Below are 26467 nucleotides of genomic sequence, written 5' to 3' on the forward strand. Positions count from 1 at the left end.
GTGGACCCCCATCTCAATAGTTAAAAATGTTTAAAACATATATATATATATTCAAAGTTTTGCACACATTTTCACGATCTTTCAAAAAATAGCAGATTTACAAGCTCATAGCGCGGCACTTGGTGCCGCCCTATGAGCTTGTATACATGCTATTTTTGAATAGCCAAAGGAATCTAAAAATGACACACAGATGCGTTCCCGGTCTTAATTGGTTAATAGTGTCACACCATGTGGCCAAAAAGCAAATCTGTCATTTTTCATGCTAAATTGAGTCGTTTCCCAGGGCGGGCCGAATCGGTCTCGTCTCCCTCTTTATACAACATGTACAAAAACTGGGAAGCTCACAAAAGGAATCTATTTGATAACCCCATTCAGAAGAGACAATCGACTTTCTTTTCCACCCCACATTAAATCAATTTAATCTAAAGCCTCCCATCAGGTTGGATTCAGAGTCTAATTGAGAAGTGGAGCAGTGGGGGGGCGGGGTTATTAGCAGGCTATTCTCTGTAGAGACAGGATTCCAACAGATTAATAGAGAAATGTTCACTGTGTGTGTGTGTGTGTGTGTGTGTGTGTGTGTGTGTGTGTGTTGATTTGCCTGTGTAATGTATGTTCATAAAATCATTTTAATGATCAGGCTTTCCGATTTTTGTATTTCTGCCAGCAGGGAGGCTTATTAGTTTCACAGCAGTTTGATAGCAGCTTTACCTATTCTTGGTTGACCGGAGTCCCTCAGGGCTCTATACTAGTTACTTTTCTGTTTTCGCTCTACATTAAAAAATATCTTCGTTGAAAATAGCCATGCTTGGAGATCTGCCATTTTCGAAAGTTTTTTTGCAAACATTTTCCCCCCAATATGGATGCTGGGGTTTAAGTGGTTAAGAACGACACAGCCTTTTGGAAATTGACAGTTCTCTGAATCCATGTGGACAACCGCATTCAGAAGTCCCTCGTGAGGCTAAGAGCTTTAGAGCCGTATCGGTGTTTTGACTGCTGCAGGCCTGCAACCAATTGATAATCCTGGATTAGTCATGTTTCCTGACCTTGACATACACATAGTGTTTGAAAGCAATCCCTATAGGAAACTAACAAACTATTGTTTACAATATCCTGCCTCATCATACGGCCGCCCTGATGGACAGAGCTGAACAATTAAAACATAAAAATGGCTTTGACAGAATCCACAATGGATTTCTGGAGATCAGTTTATATAACGGTTCACAGAACCAATCTTAGTCCACAGAATCACTCTTTTATTGTCCAATCCATACAGGTACAGACTAGTAGTCAAGGTTGTACCTTGTTGTGGAATATTGTAACAGATGACGATTCTAACATTTGGAGTGATTTGTGACAGTAACATACTCTATTTGAATTCATAGCTTCAGAATTGCTCTGTTAAGTCAACATAAACTGGAAACTCAGGTTATGATTTAACTTAAAACAGGAATTTCACATTTAAACATGATCTCATTGAAAGTTACTGTGGTGTATAACAAAGTGTATGTTTTCATGTATGCTATCCTAGAGTACAGTGCATTTGGTCAGAAGATGAATTAAATTGTCACTTGTGTTGTCCAAACATTACTTCTCTTTTTTAACTGATGTTTTGTATCCTGAGTACACTGTCTCACACAGAGTGTGATGTAACTTTTATTCGGAACAAGGTACATTTTTCTGAGCTTCCACAATGCGAATAAAGGCATCAACCTGCATGATGAATGAGGCCTCAACTACATGAATAGTTTTGACGCCTCAACCGTTTTCGTATCATTTATTTGTCATGCCCCCGATGTGTAAAGATCTAAAGAGCTGCCAAGCTGCAAAGTTACAAAGTGCTCAAGCCATTGTGGGAACCTGTCACTCACTGTGGCAACAATTCTCCGGATGGCAGCAGCTGCCATGTCCTCTCCTTTAGGCTGGCCAACCAGAGTCATGCCCAGGTACTTAACGTTGAATGCCATCCCTTCCAGCAGTGTCTCCTTGGTGTCTGTCCAGTTCTCCGGTAGCTCTGATTGGACAAATAGACAGAAAATCGGAATCAGCCATCAAATACAGAAAGATATAGTAAAATAGTTTCATAACCATTTAGATTAGTTCATCAAACAGTTAAACATCAAGCAAGTTAAGTTGCTTCAATGAAGAAAGTGCACTTCGGGAATTGCCGGGTGTTCAACAAAAAACAAAATAAGGAGGCAGCCAGTCTATGGAAGCAACTCTATTCCTGACAACAGCTCTATTTTTGTAGGAAAGGTTTTGAAAAATAGGATATTTACTTGCGACCCATAAAAATGGGCCCGCAACTGAAAATGGGTCATGACCCTATGTCTGGGAAACACTGAGCTAACGTATTTCACACAATATGAAGAAATTGTTGTGAGGAACATGTTGCACTGAAATGTGTCTCAGTGCTAAATGTGAAGTGTCACAACAACATGTGAAGATGATTATTTTAGCATCAATAGTGGTAAACCTTTCTATGTGTCTATGTCTGTTGCATTTTTCTATAATTCAGTTTCTCTTTTGTATCTGCAAAGACCACACTATTATGTTTCTGGACCATTTCTTTAAATTATAGGTCAGATCAATAACATCACTGTACAAATTATATTTTAAACATCATTATCATTCACTTAATGACACGTCTGAGGAAATTACAAATGCCTGTAACATGTCAAGAAAGAAATACGCTAGACAATACAAAAGCAAAGTGAACTGGTTGCAACATTATGAGCCTAAAAGCTGTCTACTTTAGAAAGCTGCAGTGCCCTACTGCCATCTTGGCTGTCATGTAGCTCTCCTACTAATAGCACTACACAGTCCCTTAGGTGGATACTGTGAGGCTGCAAGGAGAACTGTGAGAAAACAGAGGCCATGCAGAGAGCTTAAAATACCCCTCAGTGGCACATGGAACTTAGACAGAACCCTGCAGAAAGGCATCAGGACAGGAATCATACCCAAGTGCTACATGACTCAGGAGAATCAGTCCAACACCATTTCACATTTTTCATATCACAATAGACAAAATAATAGTAACACACCATCTCTTAACAATTTAAAACCATTCATACAATATAGGGAAAATGTGGTAATTATTGGAAAATAAACACAATATAATCAACAATTGTAAAATAAATATTGGTTCAAAAATGATTTTGTGGGCTGACAATTGCTTCTGCTTCCATAGCAACGTAAATACCAGACTGTTATTGACAACAACGATCTGCTATCAGGAAGTAACAGACAGCAGAATGCCTTGATTGACCAATCAGAATCGAGTAACCTACAAATCGGTGTAATAAAACCAAATAATGACCAAGACATGGACTTGCAAATGTCAACACACAAAACATAGTTCCAAAATTGATTGTTTTGCTTCTTTTTTACTTTGTTTCATGTGGAGACTAGAGGCATTAGCACAGAGAGGATGAGCAAGACGAAGAAGGATGAGGGCAAGAGAGGGACAGAGAGATAACAGGAGCCCAACACTGAAGGACTAACAGCAACGCTCAACGTCGGCCATGCCATCTGTCACCAGCAAGCCCCCAAGCAGCTGTTTAGGCGTTAGAACAAACGCCATCCCCTCATGCCCCTTCCACTGCACTGAATTATTAACTGAGTTCCAATCCCACTCAATGAGCTGGTTCAAAAGCAGAGAGGGCATTTGATGTTATTTAATGTGACTGGTTATCAGTTCTCATTTCATTGTCCTTTTGATTATTCTGTTTGAGCTGTCAGACAAGAACTGTGAGCAACATGAACACATATGTGGCCAGAAGAAGAGATCCACCTCTACTGGAGACCATTTCAACTCCGACCAGTCCATATCAGTTAACAGTTGGGAACAATAATTTTCAGGGGGGGTGGGGGAACTCAAAAGCATTACAGTGATTCAGTTGTAGGGACGTTATGTTATGTTTTATTTTTGGTCACTTTCACTTTATTGGTTAAATTAATAATTCTATATGTAACACCCGAGATTCTAGGGGGGTGTTCCAATGAATCCAATGTAGTTATTTAGTCTCAAGCTCTTGTTAATACTTTTCATATTAATAAAACCCACATTTTTATGTGACAACACTTTCACTTACTTTTTTTTTTTATCACAAAAATAGCAGATCTACAAGCTTACAACACGTCATTACGCGCTGTGAGCTTGTAGTTCTGCAAATTTTGCTACCTCGTATGATGAAGTAGGGCATTCATTTACCAAAAAAAAACATAAAAGTTGAAACATGGATATACTGTATAAGGTCTCTGCCTGACAGCAATGATTTGATTATCAAATCGTTTCACAGTACTGCTGTATTAATGAAGATAAATGCTTCCATCAAAGAGCACAGAAATGTATTTTATTCCACAGAAAAACATTGTCTTCCTTCTGCAACAACTCAATGTCAGGCTCAGTTCATTTCTTTTGGCTCAATTCTAAGATATTTTACAAATTTCAAGTCCTGCCAGTGACTGTTGGATGTACTGTAGTAACCTTACACATCACTGATGGTGAAAATTCTGTAAAATGATGAAGCCAATATAGCCACATAACTGCTTAACTAATATGGTACATATCATAGCTTTGCCAGGCCATAAATATGAATTATTTAAGAGCTTCATGTTGACGCTTTGGGCTTTCAAGTGTATTATCCCTCCAAAAGGGGAATGCTTAATATTTAATAAATCCTTCTCTCTATGTGCACGGGACTATAGAGGGGGAGAGGGACTGATAAGAGTGACAGGAACAAGCAGAGTGAAACTAATTGGATTTGAAGTTGTTGTTCTTTTAAAGCAAACACCAGAGCTTCACTGAGGAAAATATAAGACTTTGAATTTTCAGGATGCTACTGCATTTATGAGCAAATGCTAGAACATGTTTGCATTTGCACATGTGTGTGTGCATTTGTACGTGTGTGCGTGTGTGTGCGTGTGTGTGTGTGTGTGTGTGTGTGTGTGTGTGTGTGTGTGTGTGTGTGTGTGTGTGAGATCCAATTTAAAATAACATGGAACAGGATTATCAAGGGAGAGGCAGAACTAATGTCTGTATCTTTATTGACACATGCACCTCCTAGGCCAGAAAGTGAAGCATCCGAGGGATGCCAGGGAGGGCACAAGTAAGGGAGAAGAAAAAGAAAGACAGAAAAATAATTATACATTTTTTTTTTTTCACCCAATTTAGTCGTTATGCCAATTATTTCCTCCCCACACACATTTTTGTGTGTTGTCATAGCGGTTGTATCCTACGCACTCATCTGCCAGTGAGGAGCCCCCACCGAGAGGAGCCTCCTCCTACTCCTCCCGCCGCCAGCTATTTAACACTGCGCCACCCGAGCGCCTTTACTTTTTTTTTTATAATAATAATATTTTCACCTCTTTTTTAATTTTGCAATAGAGGGGCAAGAGGCTATAGCTCTCGAAAAGTTTAGGAACCATTGCCCCTTGGGCCTAGGCCATCTGAGAAAGTGCTTTGCAGTTGTGACTTAAAAAGTAAAAAGTATAAATATATTACCATGAAGGCACAGAACAAACTGTTTAAATTTTGCCGCACAGGGGTTACAAGGCATTCATATAGAACCATGATATGCAAACTCTGAGCATTTGAAAACTGTACGTTTGCCTTCTAGCACAAAACATTTAACAGTCCACTGAGCTAAAAACGGTATAGCGCAACATTTCACAGTAGCTGAGGTGACCAGAAGAAGTGTTGCAAGAAGTGGTGCACCCAAGGCTGTGTATACCTTCAGCCATGCAACACGCAGCTATCACCAGCTGTCTCCTACAGCTCTACACATTATTTAAAATAATACCCTGGTGGATTCTCTCTCACACACACTGCGGATTAATTGCCAACACAAACACCAGCACAAAGATGTGCACACAGGCAGGTTTGCCATTACTATGCAAGCACACTCGCACACAAACGATTCCAAGTTTTCTACGAAGGACAACCATCACAATGTCATTGCAAAGGCTGGCCTCATAACGGTTTGCTCTGGAATAAAACACAAACATTTGCTGTTTTCCTCTTCTCATATGTCTATATTAAGCTGGCCATTCATTCTGTGATGCTCTCACACCCCGACTTGGCACCAGCAGCTGGTTTAAATCAATGCTTCCATGATCTGAAGGACTACAAACACATGAGGAAGTGAAACATTCCACAGCACTCTCTTCTCCAATCCAGCTGACCCACCTCATATAAATGTGTTTTACTCATCCTTCAGAACGTTGAATCTAGGCCACCACCTTGACGTGAAAATAGGCCGTGTATGCAGGGAAGATGGTGGGCTGGGAACGGAGAGAGGAGGACTGGAACTGGGTTTCTGATTCTGCCTTGAGGGGGAAACCAGTAAAGCCAAGTACTTCCCTTCAACAACTGCCTCTTCTTCTTCACCATTCTTTTTAAACCCTCTGTTCTATACTTTTTTCCATCTACACAAAATCTCTGTGCCAAAAATAGCCGATCAATGCGCCGCGTTGCACGCAGATGTGCTATTTTTGGCCAACGTTCCCCCCAGAATAGGCATGCTGCGGTTCTAGTGGTTAATTCTTTCATCCATACTCACTTACTATACTCATTACTTATGGCAGTAGAAAGTCTAAAAACCAACCCCCACCCATATCAGGCGAGATAGTGAATGAGAGAAAGTCTCATGAAAGGGCTAAAGTAAAGTAACAAAGAAAAGTAGCTATTTTAGACAGTCCCGCTATCATGCAACAGTGTTGCTCACCATAAAAATAAATAATAATAATACAAAAGTACAGAACAAACAATTCCAACGTTTGGAAAATAATCAGCAGTATGTCAAGTATACTGTGAGTTTAGGCCAATAGGCTATACATGGCAGACCACTGGTATGGTCCTTTAAAGGTTGTAAGTGGTATTGTTTTTAGGACGCTTGCTATAGGGTGTTTGTTCAGTAATCACCTCTTCTCTCCAGCTCTTTAGTAAACAGAAAATACATTTTCAGGGAGGTTACCAATGTCATCCAATCAGGAGATAGAACACTATCAATTTGATAGTGTTCTAGTTCAAAATTGTGTCTGCTCATTTTTGGTTTTGTTTCATCAGTTCCAAGTCCACGTATTTATCCTGCATCCTGTACAAGTTCTCTCTCCTGATTGGAGGAAATTGGTATCCCGACCAGAAAAAGTATTTTCTGTTCACTAAATAGCTGGAGAGACAGGGAGACTCCTGTTATTGAACACACACTCTATAGCATTGGTTGCTATGGGAATATATAGTTATTTAACACAAACAAATATCACTTACAGCACCTTTAAGAGCTGCATCATCATAAGTAATACCTCCCAACACAGATGTAGAGCACTGGTTCTCAATGTCTGGTTTGGGGACCACCAAGGGTCCAAATGGACCTACCAAATGGACATACGGGTCTGTAACTCTGAGAGTGTACTAAATGGAACTAGATGGACCCTTGGTTCCATTTGTACACTCTCAGAGTTAAATTTAAAAAGCTTTTACAGTGTAGACTGGGGTCCCAGAGATAACCCATGTCTAAAACGTGCATTTGGACCGCTGGTAGTCCCCAGACCAGCGTTGAGAACCAGTGGTGTAGAGCGTGTCTCTCAATCACAACTGCAAAACACTCACCAACGTTGCTAGGCAACCATAGCCATTAGCTGTAACAATCCAGCAGCTGTCAGGAGGCGGTGCCTCCAAATTGCATTACCGAACACCTTGGCTGCGTATCAAAAAAAAAGGCAAACAAAACACATCAAATGCTGGGATAACACAGGAGTTAAGTTGCTCTGCCAAGAAATGGAGCCCCTGGTAATACCCTAGCACTTCTGGAATCACATGTTCTGCACCCCATGGTGCCGGTGCACAAACAGCACATCATTGCATGTTGCAAGACATAGGACCACAAGGGAAACAAGTCCCCAGGACGTTTTTGTGTTATCCTTTTAGCCTTAATGTCTGACTGTACCTTGTGTGCCGTTTACATTTCTGACTAATAAAGTGTTCAATCAATCAATTTCATATATATACCATAAATCACCACCATACATATACATACCATAATTCATTCATTATTTGTTTATTGTGTCATTCATTCAGTCCCCCACTTTGGAGTATTTCTTGTGACACATTGAGGTACATTGAGGCACATGAGGCAACAGAAAACCAATAACAGTCATTTGTCACTGACATTTGGTATCACAGTATGTTCTGTTTGGTAGTGTCATGTAAATGGATGACCTTTAGACTGAGCGAATTGTAAATAGTGAATTTTATGGTACGTGACCACCACTATAGGAACCAGAGTACGCTTGATCTCCATGATGCAAATGACACAGTAAGCGTATATTTATTTGAAGACAAAAGGGAGAAGGGAAGCACTGCTGGGTCTCGGTGTGTTGCCACATACGTACAGGTCTTTGGATGGTTCAGGTGTGGTACAGTTAGTTACTGGTCTGGTTGCTGGAATACATTCTTCTCAAGTGAGAGTATCACAGTAAACAGCAAGTCTCCTTCAATAAACCAAAGGCACACTTTGTAGAAAAAAAGGTTTCAAATGGGTTTGTTTTACCGCGTTTGTTTTACACAAAGTTGCAACCTGCTCTGGTCTTCATCAGATGATGAAGACTTGCTGCTTATACTCTCACCTGAGAATATATAGTTTATTATACTGACCAGTCCTTCATTATGTGTGACTATGATATTTATATGGGGATAACAATTGAGTAGAAACTGTTGTTACGTAATTGGATGATATGGTTAAAAGTCCTTAAGATATTAAGAGTTTATGTGTTTGGCAATATGTTATAGCAAAAGCAAACATACTTCTATAACATACTTGGAAAGATGATTCCCTTTTACTTTTATTGAACAATAATTTACCATGTTCCCTTTTCTTTCAAACATACCTTTAGGCTAAATCAACAACTATAAGCTAACACAAATGAGTCTTCCAAGTCATAATAAAAATACAAGATATCATCAGTACAGCCATCAAACCCGCACATCTTCTTAAGTCAATTTAGTTAGGGAGCTTTAGATAATTTTCCTTGTCAGGAAACGTGTCTCTGGAATTAAATGCATTCAACTTTATATATCCCCCGGGGTCCATGGTAAAGTCACTGCTAGTGTGGGCCTTTCAACATAATCCTCTATTCACCAAGAACACCCATTAATTGCTTTTGCTTCCAACAACCTAACTGCAGTTAATCGTAATTGTGATGCAAGTTATCAGCTACACATGGATGGGCAAATTGAGAAAAGGGAAAGCTTTTTGGTTTACTCTGAGATATGGAGGAGGAAGTCTTCTTAGTTCAGTCAAGTACATTGGAAATTCTGCTTTTGAATTTGAATACAGAGTTGCTGCTCTTTAATTACTAGTAGGGATGGATACGTTTGTCCAGCAAGCTTGATATAACATATGAAGATGTATCATATGTGATAATATGCGCGTGTCTGTGTATATTATGCAGAATATTTGAAAAAACAAATATTTATTGTGGTAGGTAAATCCTGGCCTGAAAAGGTACAGTAATTTATTCAGGAAAACCAAAGACAAGGAAATACATCAAAGGATTTCCTATGCTAAATGGTAATTGCCTTTGGCTACATCTAGAATGCAAAATACAACCCTCCCATCATGAAGCTTCTTAAGAAGGATCAGAGGATCCCTAATTAGAAAAGCGCAAACCACTGTCCAAGTCTTATCTTTTTTGCTTTAAGTAGTATGTCTTGTCTTATCAAGTGTCCAGAGAATTAAATGGGATTAGGTTAGGGCAGGGGTGGCCAACTTTGATGATGGAGAGGGCCACTATATTTCCACACTCACTCCAGAGGGCCACATTGCATATACTGTCAGGCCATTCTATGTCACACAAAAGTAGGAAAAATAGCCGATCTACAAGCTCAAAACGCGTCGCAAAGCGTTTTGAGCTTGTAGATCTGTTATTTTTGCTATTTTGCTATGAATTGGAATCCTGAAAAGCAATTGTTTTATTTAATTTCAAATGCATTTAGTTATACTTATGTTAACTTTAAGAACTTAAATAGAAATACATTGGACATAAAAAAGAAAATTGAATTTTAATAGTCATTAAGCTGCTAATATAGACTGAAGTAATTAAAGGGGGTCATGTTTGGAATTGTAACAGCTGAAATAAAAAATATATCAATATTCCGATATTAACCGCATAAAGTGAAGGTGGGGGCCGCATGTGGCCCCTGGGCCGCCAGTTGCCCATGTATGGGTTAAGGGTTGCTTTAAGTGCAGCCATTACTGAATGCTTTATATCAACAGCAAGACTTTTGAACTTTATCCCTGATCGACTACCAACCGTGCCATTTATGGATCACATTACATGTCGTAAAACATACTTTATGTGCAAATATCGTAACAGTCAAGGCCAATATGGGAGTCCAAATAATACACTACTACTACAGTACAGTGTATTCAACAAAGCATCAACTAATTTCACTGAAACTAACAGTCCTATTTTCAAACACAGCTAAAAGAGCCAATCTACAGTCTCACAGCGTGTTCCATAGTGACATTGTTGCAGATTAGGGATGTCCGATATTGGCTTTTTTTGCAGATATCCTTTTTTCCGATATTGTCCAACTCTTAATTTCCAATTCCGATATCAACCGATACCGATATATTCAGGCTTTTTTCACCAAAACTAATGTCAGGTAACAACATCTCCTGTCGTGGAATTAACACATTATGCCTAATTTTATTGTGATGGCCCACTAGATGCATTCATCAATGACCACACTGATATTTTCCGATATTACATTTTTATATTATGGTATGTTATGTTAATATCGGCCGACCGTTATTATCGGACATCTATTGCAGATCTGCTATTTTCATTATGTGTGTGTGTGTGTGTGTGTGTGTGTGTGTGTGTGTGTGTGTGTGTGTTGGGGGTATGGACAATCTACCAATTTTTCCCCCAATTCTGTTGACAATGCATTGGCCATTAGGAGATTCTTTTGAACTTGGTGGGAATGATCAGGATGGGCAAATTGAGAAAAGGGAAAGCTTTTTGGTTTACTCTGAGATATGGAGGAGGAAGTCTTCTTAGTTCAGTCAAGTACATTGGGAATTTTGCTTTTGAATTTGAATACAGAGTTGCTGCTCTTTAATTACTAGTAGGGATGGACACGTTTGTAAAGCAAGCTTGACAATCTACCAATTTTGCCCCCAATTCTGTTGACAATGCATTGGCCATTAGGAGATTCTTTTGAACTTGGTGGGAATGATCAGTAGGCCCTGAAAGGAATGATCAGTAGGCCCTGAAGAGATTATTAACTTTTGGATCTGAAAGGTTACAATCAAGATCACAACAAAGATCAAAACCCAGAATGGATAGGGCAGATTTTCATTAAACTCGATGGGAATGATCAGTAGGCTGCTCCAAACAGATAATTAACTTTTGGATGGAAAGGGTGAAAGATCAAGGTCACAAGATAGGACAAGGTCAAAATCAGTAAAATCTCAGCTGGAAGTGGAAATGGCTTATTTCAGAGGTTCAGGTATATGGTCCTTCTAGTTTATTTCTGGACTACTTACTCATAGACCAGCAAGGTCTTCCCTCGTAATTTAGCAACAGAAGTGATACACAATATAATTCACTACTGCAAGCAGCAAGAAAGGCCTCAAGAGGCATTTGGTGGAAATTGTGCCTAACCAAGGCACATTTTTCTGCCCAATGATCTGTGTGTATATTTGCTCTATAATTAAGTCACTTCAAACGTTTCTAAACCGCCCCGGGTCTCAAATCTGCTGACATGATCACTTTATTGTCTGTCACCACTGAGACAAATCCTACTGTGAGTGTGAGGAGATAATACTTGGTAGGGGGGTTCTTCAACACCTACATGATGGGTGGGCCTTATGGTGCACCAGAGGAAGTGGCAGACTTGTCAGAATTGTGCGAGAACAATATTTCCACATTAACAATGCAGAAGCTTCCACACTGGGGGGGAATCTTTCCTTGCGGATATTTATTCATAAAGCGTAATCCTTCAGGAACGTGGAGGAACGGTTTTCATTAGCAATTCAAATAGTGGATGTTTTTCTCTCTACTGACACGGAGCCCCCACCCCCCTTCTGTTGGCTTTCATCTCCACATCTTCATCAAGTATATAAATAGTTCTTTCAATCAATTAGAGACTTCCATTCATGAATGAATAGACTGAAATTGTGTTAATTTAAAAAGGGAAAGAATGTAAGAAAAACTCAAATAAAAAAGGCAACGCTGGGCCTCTGCAATTGAAACTTCCTGTGTTGTCAAGTTTGTTACTCATGAAAATAACCTGGGACAGCCATTAGCTCTCTCAGCCATTATCACACCAAAATAGAGAGCGGAGCTCTTTCAAGAGCTGCTGATCTCATTTCAGAGAGTGTGTCTTCGTGCCCCTTTAACCCATTAAGACCGGGAACGCATCTGTGTCATTCTAGATTTCTTGGGACTATTCAAAAATAGCAGATCTACAAGCTCAAGCTACGAGCTTGTAGATCTATTTTTTTTATCGTGAAAATCTGTGCAAATCTTTGAATATATATATATTTTTAAAGCGAACATTTGTAACTCAAATCTTTGCTTTTGGGGATTCTACAAAATGTCTTCTAAATCTTAACGTTTTTTGGGTTGTTTTTTTTATGTATCTGGCCGTGGACCCCCATCTCAAAATACTTTGTTCCAGGAACCCCCAGAACTTGTAACAGAGTTAAAAATGTTCACTTTCAAAAATACATATTCAAAGATTTACACACATTTTCCACGATTTAAAAAAAAAATAGCAGATCTACAAGCTCCGAGTGCCGCGCTATGAGCTTGTAGATCTGATATTTTTGAATAGCCAAAGAAATCTAAAAATGACACAGATTCTTTCCCGGTCTAAAAGGGTTAATAGATGAGGGTTTCCCGTGGGAATCCCCTCTAATGCATACAGCTCCTTAGACCCCTCCAACTGATTGATGGATGCTAGTCTGACACAGCCGGATGCCTCAGCTTCTGATCCTCTGGTCTCTGGAGTGTGAATGATAATGGAGGGGTTACCACTGAGCAGTGTTGGAGCTAAGCCACATGTGGTATAGGAAATGACTTGAAACATAAAAGATACAACTAGGGCTGCAACTATTGATTATGTTCTATCGATTACTTTTTAGATTTAATTGAATCAAATAATAAATCAATGTGTTTTTTAGATTTTACGCATTTGGTTTACATGTTTTTTTCCTGTCACTTTTCCTTTGTCGTACAACAGTGTGGTACAAAATAGCCGATCTGAGCCGGATGCGACGGGTGGTGAGCTTGTAAGACGGCTAGTTTTCCTTTTTTCATTTTATTAAAAAAAAATATATATATATATATTTCTTCGATTAACTGTTGCACCCCTAGATAGGACTGTGTGATGCTGGCCGTGCAGATGTCACATTCAACCAAAACATTTAGCACTTAAGATTCAAATCCCATTAAACATCAAATACTGTATGTAATTAATAAAATCATTAAAGAAAAGAAAAACAGATTCCAGAAGGATTCCAATTATCCAAGGTGCAAACCCTGCCTGCACCAACAAACATTGTGTTACACTAAGCTATGGCCCATGTAGGTAATTTGATCATGACTTTGATGGTTACCTTGACCTTTGACCCTTTTCAGTCAAGAGTCAGTAATCTCTTTGCGGCAACTTTCTGATTATTCCCATCAAGTTTTTTGTAAATCCACTTGACCTTGATTGTGACCTTGACCTTTGAGACCCAAAAGTTAATCATCTCTTTGGGGCAACCTATTTGTCATTCCACCAAGTTTTTTGAAAACCGCCCATCTGTTCAGTTATTTGGTTCACGCTGAGGCACAACCCCCCCCCCCCGTCGGTCAGAGTAAAAAACGAACTCGGCTACGTGATTACTAGTGTCAAGATGATTACAGAAATAAATTAAAATGGTATCCATTCATTCATGTATTCAACATCAAACCGTAAAGAAGACAGTAAGATAAGGGCTGCAAGGCTTACTTTTTTGATTAATCAAATGATTGAGAAGCGCAGTTTTTTTTAATAATTTGTAAATGTATTATCCCTATAAATTCACAAAATATGTGTGCGTGCGTTTCAGTGTTTGTATCTGTTCACACATCTCGAGAACCCCCCTACCGATCGATTTCAAACCCGGTGTGCATATCTCCCCTCCGGTTATGTAATACCCCGTTGTACTTGTCTGTCTGTGTAACCTTGATGCCCATATATGGAGAGATCTCATCTGTCTGTCTGTCGGCCTGTGTCCCTTTTATGGAGATCCCTAATGTCATCATATGCCCAATATGGACATAGCCGTCAGATCGACATTTTGGACAACTAGATCTATGCCTACTACAGTATATATGGACATATCAGTCGGATCATCAGCTCTGGACAAGTGCCGATCCAACCGACTTCACTCCATGCACCACACTCCCTTGGGCCGTTGGTCGGGCCGATTGGTCGGGCGGTACCCGAGATGCGCAAAGGACAGATAGACACGCTGACTGGCACACACACAGAGATTTCATGAATTTATAGAAAAGGACTAGGGTGATGGCCATTGGGAACTATGTGCAATGTGAACGCATGCACCTCCACTTTTGCAATACCCACTGTACCCGTTGTGCGAATACCCATTGTATCCGGTGGTACCCATTGTACACATTGTCAAAATATACATTGTATGTGACGTCATATTGATGACATCAGCAATCTCCATATATGGCATAAAAGGGACACAGACAGACAGATACAGAGATGTATGAATTTATAGATAACCTCCTTATGAGGATTTGTGGATTTATAGATAGATATCTGTGGAGAATCGCTGATCCAACCGAGGTCACACTCAGCACACAACTCCCTCTGCAGCTCTGCGATACGCACGCCAAGTTTGAAGTAGATCGGTCAGACGGTTCTTGAGATAGGCGCGTGAAAGACACAGAGATTTACACCAATTTATAGATAGATGTACTGTATACAACGATAGGATGTCTTATGTCTGTATTATGACCGTCCTGCCCCTCGGCCTCACTGTTGGCTAGCGGGCATCCTTGGTGATTGCCAGAGTGGAACAGGCCGTCAGGCCAACTTGGTACAGCTGGGGTTATGGGTTTGGGGGAGTGAAAATAAGGAAGGACCTCTGATCGAAATCCCTCACTCACTCCATTTCCTCTCCAGAGGCAGGTTCTGTCTTGGGTGCTACCTGGCCTGAGTGGGCTTAACCCTTTTTGTTTAGGTTTGCACCTTTTTATACAACACTCACACACTCCACATTCACACACTGCATACATGACTGACTACTGACTTATTCCCACCTCATTCCATTCCCTTTGTTTATTGCCTCATTTCTTTAGTTTTAGTCAAATAAATATAACTTAAAATGTGTGGACTCATTATTTTGCCACGTAAACCCTAGTGCATGACAGTATATAGTATATTATTCAATTGAACACTATCTGTAGATATCACTAGTACTCACGCCTAGACATTTTTTTTTTTTAAATAAAATTGTTTAATATTTTTTTTTGCTAATGACATGGCCCCTGTGGCTTACAGTATCAGACCAAACTTACAGTATCAGACCAAACCATACTTAGAAAAGCATATACATAAGTATACTGCATAATGCCAAACCATAAAGTACATGGCCCCCAACATTATTTCTTTTGAAAGTGAGAGGCTATGTTGAAGCGTAGTTTTCAGTGCGCAGGCGGAGCCCTGGCACGTCAGAGATGGTAGGGGAGTGTTTGTAATTTCAAGAGAACATGAGACAGTGATAGTATCCCACCTGCCAATGGAAGGAACAACCTGCGGGTGATGTACTGTAGCCAGAACAGAGAAAGGCTTCCACACTCCCTGAACTCTCTCTCTCGGTTTTTCGCAGCCTCTGACAAAGACACACGCACACACTTAATTGATAAAGAGAACAAAAGGATAATCCTCTTAAAAGAGCCTTACAATGGACTGACAGCACATCCTTTTTCACAAACAGCTGCCACAGACATCAAACTCAGAAGGAAGCCCGGGCCGTCAAAACGTCAGGACATCTATTTGCATCCTTCAAAGGAAGCTAAAATGTGGTGCGTTTGCATCGTTTGTGCGTCTCTTGTGTGTGTGCATTTGTGCTTGCTTGCGTGTGCGTGTGTGTGGAATGAACGCTCATAGTTACTACAGCAGTATGAGCTAGCAGCTCTCCCCGAGATAGGATGTCTCAGTTTCCTGCTGGTGTTGCATAATTCACTTCAGGCCTGGGATCCTAACTCTGTTGAAGAACACTTCAGAGTTTGCACATTTTGAAAGCATATGAGACCAGAACCAGAAAGAAAGAGGGTGCTTGCAGAATAGAGCATCCAAGATAAATGGACAGTCTTCCTTTTCCATCAAGCAAGTGTTAAATGATAAGTGGTGCATTTACAGCACCTTTAAAAGTGCTTTACAATATATTACATTCACCCATCCTATAATACATTGGAAAGATGAAAAGTCATAATTTCCCCATGTCATTGTTTCGCAGTAAACACAACAACAACATATCACATGTCACTAACAACACAAGCCACAACGCACGCAATTAATTCACGGGTGCAGTAGGCTACTTTTCATGGCTCACCACACATTTGCCTCCTCGGAGCATAATTAATTGCGGCCAGCACAAACTCACAACATTACGGTCGACCATGTTGTTCCCTAGCGTCACCGCCGACCACCGCCGAGCGACACCGAAACACCGCGAGCCGGACAACATCACGGGTACACCATTTTGTAGCGTGAGCACCGACCACCGACGCAGCCGCCATTGAAATCTCCCCACAACAACAACACACGCGACCACTTCGCTTCAACCCGCGCCGCTGCTTTCACTTTAGTCATGTCCCACACTCACGGTAATATGTCCGTCATTCACGTGCCATGTACATCCCAAAGACAACATTATCAACAACGCCACAGTATTCACGGAGAAACAACGTTGCCAGGTTGCGCGTGAGAAATAAGCAATGCGCTCTGTGAATTTTCCTCCATTTGCCTCCATTCCTCCTCACTCAAAGTCGCTTACAATTAACGGACATGGCAACATTGTCCACTCTCTCTCTCAATACGAACTCATGCTCACTCGACCATGCTCCCTCCACACAGAGAGAGAGAGAGAGAGACAGAGAGACCTGTTGCAATGAACGTGTACATCATACTAATGTATAATAGGGCTACAATATCTACTTTGTAGATTTTGATTATTATTTCAACACATATACATTATTAACCACTTCAGCCTATATACTTTTCAGCCATTTGAAAATAGCAGATCTAAAAGCCCACAATGCGTCGCCATACATTACTGTCCAGTTGCCTGCGCCCCCCCCCCCCGTGCGCGCCTAGCGGGCCGGGCGCCCTACCTCTAGTACTGTACATTCATACTTTTTACCCCTAGAAGGGTCTTATGTTGTTTGGATTTTCCCTTGCTATTTTTATGCCCTTGTTTATTTTCTATTATTATTACAGTACATTCACACACCAACGGCGGAGAACACCATGCAAGGCATCAAGCTGCTCATTGGGAGCAGTTAGGGGTTCACTGAACTGGGAACCTTCCGATTCCCAAGAGGCCACTCTACCCCATAGACATAAGGTAGACGCCTCCTTCGGCTCTGAGGCATTCGTATCTCGGGCGTCATTTTAGAGGAGGAAAGCTTCCGCGTGTGTCACAGAAGTGGGGCGTTCGGTAGTCCAATCAAAGGCAGGTGGGGGCGGGTCTTTTCGTAAGAGGCTGCCGCGCAGCAAAAGTCAGTTAGATGCGCTGTGATTGGCCAGTAGTCAACGCACTGTGATTGGCCAGTAGTCACTTTGAATGGTAGCTTTCCTCCTCTAAAATGGGGACCGCGATACCAGTCGCTCGAACTAACTGCAGAGGCCAATGAGGTATCTAGGTTTCTATATCTATGCTCTACCCCCCCTCGAGCCACTGCCACCCCAGCAGTGGCTCCATATCTGAGTTGTGTTGCACAGTGTGTTGCACATGTGTTGCACATGTGTTGCACAATATCATCAAGACAGTTCCCCAATATGTTGCCCATTATAAGAACATGGCCTAGGTCAGTGGTTTTCAACCCTTTTCATATCAAGGTCCATTATTTATTCGGCATTTGAGCCACGGACCACCGTTTAATGGGATTTAGCCTCTAAAAGACCTTAAACGTAGAATATTTTGTTATCGTTGGATACGATTTTGTTCACAATTCCATGCTGTATTGATCAAAATAACAATTCTTTAATTAGGTAATGCAGGTGTTTAACAATCATTTTACTCTCAAGAGTTAAAGATCTATAAGAGTATAAGGGTCCATTTGGTTACGAACTCTCCATCATTTAGCTGGGGACCACCTGGAACCCCCTCAAGAACCACTGGTGGTCCCCGGACCACTGGTTGAGAACCACTGGCCTAGGTGAAAGCTGAACTCTGAGTGACAGTGGGGGAGTTGGTTTCTTTGATGTACTGTATTAACCACTTTCAACCTCGCTATTTTAGGTATGTCATAAAAAAATAAATGTAATAATTTCACCAACAAAAACAATCTATATTGCATATTCGCTATTTTTACACGACACAAGGTTTAAAACACTTGGGTATAAAACAGGGCTTAAGTGGCTAAAATATAAGTAAGTGCAGATGGAACTGCATCAAATACTGTTTTTAGGTGCACTACAGTTTCTATTCTGTTCCTGCTTGAACCTTGCACTGTAGCTACTGTAGTCAATTTATGTATATAATCACACACACTCTTAACCATTTTTATTACACCAACTGAGAATGACATATTTTGGCCTAGATATTAAAGACAAAATGTACTGATGTAGGCTAAACTAGACACTTTACAAGAGGCCATTCACATCATATGGGAATACACTGTAGCTTGCCTTCACACAACTGTCAAGCCCCACACACAGAAAATCAATATTCGGAAAAAATCACTTTAGTGTCAAAGCCAAGAGCAGAATATGATGTGCAACAGTTTTAATAACAGGCGGCTGAGGCTTTCTAATCGATATGTGTAGGGTGCCACGTTGCAGAAAATAAATGTAATGCTTTGGAGGAAGCTGGTACACAAAAATACAGAAAGTATAAAGCAAGCTAGTGAAAAACAAACTGATTCTAATCTCTTATACATTGTCAAATACTTTATTAGAAGAGGATATATTTGAGCAAAAGAACTAAGGTTCAACTTAACCACTGGGAATTAAATCCAGCCATTGTTACTCACACCCATGGGCTAGCCTAAATCTTTCAGACTTAATCTAAAAAGTAAACTGTGCATCAACTGGAAAGCACTTTCCTGTTGTTTTTAAATACTGTCGGGCAGAAACCTTGTATCTCCCAAGTTTCAGATTTCTATGTTTTTGCGTAAATTAAAGCACTACTTCATAATATAAGAGTGTCACACAAAAGTAGTGGAAAATAGCAGATTTTCTTTGTTTCGAATAGGACTCTTACTTTAACAAAATATATTATTCTATTATTCATAACCCTCAGGGAAGGAATAATGGAAATTGTACTGTCTCCTTGGCACATGAGATTTTAAGGGATATTAATACACAAAGCATAACCATGAAATGCGAGACAGATCGGCCGTCTCAAGGCTTTGATCAGGATTAAACCCACACCAGTGCCTGAAAGAATGTCTCAATTCCTGTGGGGGTTTTATTGAATTATTTTATTTAAGAAAGAAATTTAAATATATATGAACTGTGTGTGTGTGCGTGCCCAAGAGGGAGGAGGGGGGGGGGGAGAAAGAAAGAAAAATCGGTCAGGACATTACCAAAAAACTATGAGTCAGTGTCATGGCAGGACAGTGGGTTATACCTCCAGGCCATATTCTGGGCAGGAAGGTGGATTATTCCCCTGGAGCCATAGTCACTGCAGGACGGTGGGTTATACCCCTGGAGTAAGGCTAGGTGACAGGACTTCAAATCAAAAAGATTATTTTAAACTTTTGATTAATTATCGATTATCGATTATGATTAATGAACACGCTGTGAGACTGTAGATCAGCTATTTTCACTATTTTTGCACGGCACCATTGTGCAACGAAGTACTGTATAATACAGTTAATAAGATTCATCAATTTAGTCGATTATAATATTTTTTTTTGATATGTTGATATATTTAAAAAAAATATCACTCAAAATAAATTAATTGATTAAACTACATGAGCAACATTAAGTCGGTTCGAGGTTCTAAATTTTGGTTTCGATATATTTTTAGGTTAATCGCCCAACCCTACCCTGGAACCACATTCACGGAAGAACAGTGGGTTATTTGGAGCCAATTATGGCAAAACAGTGGGTAATGATTAAAAAAATAGGCCATAGTTTGAAGTAGTAGAGGCTTGCTACTCCAACCCTGCATGGGACTGTTTTCTTAGCCCTGCTCCTTCTGGTTTTATGACCACTTTGATGCCTGCTCCCGCCCGCAGCAAAGTTTAAGTACAGTCTGCTCCTGCAATATTTCCATTGGGACCCAAATACATTACAAACAGAAACACAGAATGATAGAGAGAAAGAGAGAGATAGAGACGCTATTACAGCACCATGGACAGCAACACCGTGGGCTAGGCAATGGTGAAAAACACTTACAGTATAATTAGATATAAAACCTAAAGTCATAGACATAATCTTGTAGCAACTGAGAAGTCCTTCCCAGTAAAATCAGCCATTTGTACTCAGAAAGCGTTGAAATTGACCTATATCTGTCAATTTTTTACACTTTCAAAGTTTAATTAAAAACAAAAAAAGGCAACATCACTGTAAATGTAAAGGACAAGGCTCCACACATCCAGCTGTGTAAATGAAGAGTAGAGTTGAAGAAGAGGCTGAGAATGAGACAATCTTCACAAAGAGCAGTCACATGGGGCATAGCAGCTCTTTGACGATAATCCAACTAATCAGAGACAAAGTTCTGTTCTGGGTGAGCTGAAGGGAGTCTAAAGGTCTGGAACTCATGCAGACGTGCTTCTGTAATTATGCCTTCCCCAGCGTGGACTTTAACCACTTAAACCCCTTGAACGGAGTCCCCGGGCTGTACTAGGCCCCCTCCTTTTTTCCATCAACACCAAATCTCTCCAAAAATAGCAGATCTACAAGCTCACAGCATGCCGCATTGTGATTGTAAATTTACCCCAAAATACGGATGCCAGGTTGAAAGCGGTTTAATTTAACTCTGGAAGTGTAAAATGGCTTTACTGTGTACTGTTAAAGGTGGAACAGCTGAACATAATTAATTACAAATTGAATGTTATTTGAAACATTACTTCATATCTCTTGATTGATTATCATCACTTCGTCCTGACACATAATCTTGGGTTGTGCCTCAGTGATTCACAGTTTGAATAGGTATAAATATATCAGCACTTTCCTGGGCCAGGCCACATCTTTCAAAATTGGCAACTACCTTTGAAATATGATTCCTCGAAGGCTCCACTTGGCAGGTAGCCTACTACTTCCCTCAAAGCACCTTCTATGAAAGCTCATTAGTCAGAACACTTTCCCCACTAATCTCTCCCATCAACTCAATGTCATGAATGTTAAGGCTGTGAACATGAATTATGCAGGTTGCAGTCTAGGTAGCATGTCCCGTAAATGTGTGTACTGTATATAGTACATATTTGATGTTATGGCTTTATAAGTACTCTGACTTATTATTGTAATTAAGTAGCGTTTTCTGGTAGTTTTTTTTTTACATTCTTAAGTCAGTAATTCTACTTTCACTGAAGTGGATTATGGATGAATTATTGTAATCAACTTTTGGAAAGAGTAGCTTAATGTAATTTATTTTATGGCACAATGAGGACAATATTCCATTGCTTTGAACGTATTTTCCCTCATAAAAGGCAATTCTCTGATAACGTTTTCTCATGAAGAAAAGATGGAGTGCATTACTGAATTGAAGAGGGGTTGGTTGGTAGGGCATATGCTTATGTGCAGGATGCAACATCAGCCCTTTCACAGAGACCATATCATCACTGTCAGGCAGAAACATTGTATGTCTAAAACCGTTACTTTTCATGAAATGGAAAAAAGGAAAATTTAAAAAGATCCATAGTAGTTATAATTTAGTTACAAGCGTGTTAATAATTTTAATTGGTTGAATAGTTATGAAACCTAGAGATAGACAACCTGGCATCCCTATTTTCGGCATGTCAACATATGAGCCAGCCAATAGTTTAGAAAAAGAACACATTTACAAGCTTATGAGCTTGTACAGTAGATCGGCTATTTATGCTGCTTTTGGTGACACTGTCATACTACAATGTATAAAATGGGACATTGATTTATTAAAAAACATGAAACATAGAGATACATGTTTTCTGCCCGACAGCAACTACAGTATATAGGGCTCACAGTATGGGCTGGAAAGACAATGTAGTACTGTATATAGATTGATATAGTAACACCCGTTTTTTTCTCCATCATTTTCCTCTTATTATTACTCTCAACTGTGAGTAAGCAAGTGTGTCAATCAATAAAAGGGCTGAATAGATTTTTGCACGCCTATGCTATGTAAGATTTCCTTCAATGGCTTATTATATCAGGCCATCAGGGACATCCCTCCTGAAAGCAATGTTGTATTTCCATGCAATAAGACTGCAATAATAATAATGCATGCAATAACACTGTTTTTTAAATACTGTTGCAGATGTTCCCCTAAAACCACCTAAACCAATCCTTGGCTCACATTTAGCTTCTGCAAAAATCCTGTTTTAAGGGTAATTCAGACCGCTGCAATTTGTCTCTGCAACATTCTAATGCTTAATGTATGCTCTAGTCCGTACTACAATGTTGTCATGCACAGAACATACCAGATCTACAAGCTCACAACACGTCATGCATGGGACACATTGCAAACTTGATGGCTATTTTCGGCACATTACACCATAGTACGACTACAAATAATTCTGATTAAAAATGGCTTGCAAATGTTTGGTCTGAACTAGGCAATGAAAGCGCTACATACAAAGCTGCACTGATGACACTCAAATGATGCCTCATAATGCAAATCCAAGCAACACATCTGCCCCCAACAACCAAGTCACACTCTTATTCATCACGCTCCAAGAATTATCCTACGATTTGATGAACATTGAACAATCATCCCTCACTGACATTCCCTTCATCACTGGCCCACGTTTTCACTCTAATCACATCATTTACCATTCCTCCTTCTCAATGGCATTTCCCTGACTCATGAGTTTCTGTCTTAATGAGACACCGGGAGATAATTGTTCCTTGAGGGGGCAGAAGCAACTGACATCACTGTGTCTTGCATGATGTCACTCAGTCATGGCCCTGTCAGCTTTAATAGAACAAAAGGATATCAATACAGTCATTCAGAAACCTTGCATCTCCATATTTCAAATTCAAAATATTTTACAAATGTTGTCAAGCAAATACAGCGAAAGTCACTAGATCTAGAAGCTCACAATGCATTGTGATACGGTGCATCGTGAGCTTGTAGATCAGCATTTTTTTTAATATTTAGAAAGATTTTAAACATTGAAAACTTTCACCTATAATGACATTCCCAAAATAGGTACGCCAGGTTGAAAGTGGTTAAGTCTGTCTGTGGGTTTTATGAATATTTAACCATTGAAAAGTAACAAGAGCTTGTGACTAAAATAATAGCACTGGATCCAGATCCAAGGTTTCCGGTTTTACTTTACCGTTTCTTCCAGACTACTGCAGATCTTAACACTTTTGAATCAGCAGTCCTGTGGCCAGATTAATTGAACTATCTACTGTAGTTGCAGTGCATAGCATGATGTCTCACTCCAGGCAATAAATTATGAGAATATAATACGAGTGCACTTCAGTTGTTCATTGCAACATTATTGTATGGAAATAATGGAGCTAGTTTTTATCATTTGCATGGCTTTGATATCATAACACTAACACTTTACAGCCTTTTGAAAAATTGAAAAAGACTACTAGTGGGCTAAAATGGGCTACAGAAAGGCTGGTACTGCCACCAGGGTGATACAAAACGATAGCTTACACTATAGGCACATGCTGTGTGTCCTTTTCTGTCCTTCCCATACTGTTGCTGTGACCCTAACAGATGACAACGGGCCAACAAGAGCAGCATGGGGGAGTGCTGTGCATGTACTTGTTCTGTTGGCTGAGGAAATTAAACCTGCCTTTACTTGGACTTGCATACAAGATTAACTGGCAACGGTTATCTTATGTGCCGGAGGTACATTCAAAGCCTGATTTTCCCGTGTTACATGAGAGGAAATCTCTCCTAAGCCTTATTACTGCTAGTGGGAGGTGGTAGTCCACATACAGTAGCTGATAGAGTTACACTAGCTGCTGTGATGGCCCTGGCTTGTTTGTCTTACCCTTGTTCTGTGTTTAAGCAGGTAGGCTGCCTGGTGGGTGGTGCAGTAGCTCCAACCATCAGGATGATTCAGGCCAGCTGGCCTGGTTTTACCTGCCCTATAGCCCAAATTTGCTCACCGTCCTTTTATTGTCTCCGCCAGGCGGAAAGGCATGGCGAGAGAGTATGTTTTACCCCCTGTCCGTCCGTCCGTCCGTCCGTCCGTCCGTCCGTCCGTGTGTGTGTGTGTGTGTGTGTGTGTGTGTCCTGTCCGTGTGTTACCAGCTAATCCCCACTCGCTGCGAAACTGTGCACACACACTCCCTGGATGCCAATTCAGAACCTCTGCCCCAAATTTTTCACATGGGCCTGTTATAGCGCCACCAGGAGGCCGATTTGTGCAAAACACATTTCTTGACATTACTCCTACAGATTTTATCCAAACGTCATGCAAATTGGTACACAGTATCTCTATAGTCATGTGATCAACCCGGATCTGTCCGATTTCCCATATTCCATCCTGATTGGCTAAGGTTGGCTTCCAAAGTTTGCAGGATTGGTCCGTTTTGAACAAAATGCCTCAAATCATGAACGCAGCTTGCAATTTCCGTGAATTTCACACGCACATTCCCACTAGGCAGAGGAAGAAATGCCACCCATTTCACATTGGCCTGTTATAGCGCCACCAGCAGGTCTAATTTAGCAAAACACATTTTTGGAACAAAATGCCTCAAATCATGAATGCAGTGTCCGATTGCCGTGAAAGGCCTAAGAAGAAATGGCACCCTTTTCACATTGGCCTATTATAGCGCCACCAGGAGGCCACAATAACGTACCTGACCTGGCGGAGACCTGTTGGCTTTTTGTTTCTTTATTTTCCACCATACCATACCTTGAACACCCACCGACCTCACTATATTCCATTTCATCCACTCACTCACTCATTACTGATTTACTGATCTGTCACTTGCCCATTGCATTATTCTATAACCTTGTGAACCCTAGCACATATGACAGGCGATGCCGCGAACATTCAGCAAAACCAGACAAACATTTGGTGAAAATAGGCGAACATTTTACGAAAACAGGAACATGTAAAAACGAGAGCTTGTAGATCTATTTTCGCTATTTGATGTACAACACAGTAGGGTTTAAGTGGTCAAAGTTTGTCTAGTTATTTACTTTTTAGTCAGAGATTCTTGATCATTTTCCCCTTATATTGTTTGTCTCCATTTGTGTTGTGGCCCTATTACTGCAGAGATAGTGCAACAAACAACAATAGTGCAACTCTCTCAGCTAGAACTCTCCTTGAAAAACAATCTTTTGCACTAGTCTAGACCAAACAGGCTGTCTCGACACTAACATGGAAAGGACTTATGATGGTGATAGAACTATTGGCAGATGCGGGATTGATGTATCCATGATATATCTTATTCTTTCATGACAGTTGATATGTGGACACTAAGCTATGCTGTGATTATCTGAGAGGAGAGCAGGACTGTGAAGGCAGAGTTTGCAGACCCAGTGTCCAAGTACAGTTTTGAATAATTCAACAAGGTACTTAGCCTAAAATGTCCTTGTCATTGGTCTGAATAATACCTAGACTCATATGCCAACTACAGCTTGTGACTGGAGCAACATGAGCTTTTAACAAGGTCAGTTTAACTTGGAAGCCCTCCAAGTTCCAGAAATTATTCAGTAGTGTCACGACACTATGCCTAATAATCTAAACATGAACTGCAGCCGTCGATTATCTCTTTAAGCAGTGCTGTCATCTGTCAGGTCTACAACAAAGCCACGGATTCCTATACATCTCTCAATAGAGCTTTGGAAAACCACACACAGTCAACTGTCATTACTCCCCCTAGGCGACTACTGCAATGTATAAGCCTCGTACATTGTTAATCTATTTATCCACTTCTCTGTTTGGGGCCCTGAATAAAATGGGTTAGAACATAGAAGAAAATGCATTACAAAAGTACAAATCCTTTTCCTGCACATTCAAGGTGTGAGGAGAAAAAAAAACAACACCACCACAATTTTCTTTCTTCCTACTGAAATCACACGTGGATGTCTGGCAAGTGGCCGAGATG

The 26467-nt window shown here is 40.3% G+C and overlaps 1 protein-coding gene across 1 annotated transcript in view; it reads right to left on the minus strand.

The window, feature by feature from the left end:
• The window catches only part of LOC311063219 (low density lipoprotein receptor adapter protein 1), a gene marked incomplete at its 3' end in the record, with an annotated part of 48618 nt that overhangs the window by 19926 nt on the left and 2225 nt on the right, over positions 1-26467 (minus strand). Inside the window, exon 2 of the mRNA XM_084082505.1 lies at positions 1869-2011. Coding sequence (XP_083938631.1) covers positions 1869-2011 — 143 coding nt within the window. The remainder of the gene's footprint in view (positions 1-1868; positions 2012-26467) is intronic.

Source organism: Gymnoscopelus microlampas (genome assembly GCF_963454915.1).
Source record: "Gymnoscopelus microlampas genome assembly, chromosome: 16".
NCBI classification, from domain to species: domain Eukaryota; kingdom Metazoa; phylum Chordata; class Actinopteri; order Myctophiformes; family Myctophidae; genus Gymnoscopelus; species Gymnoscopelus microlampas.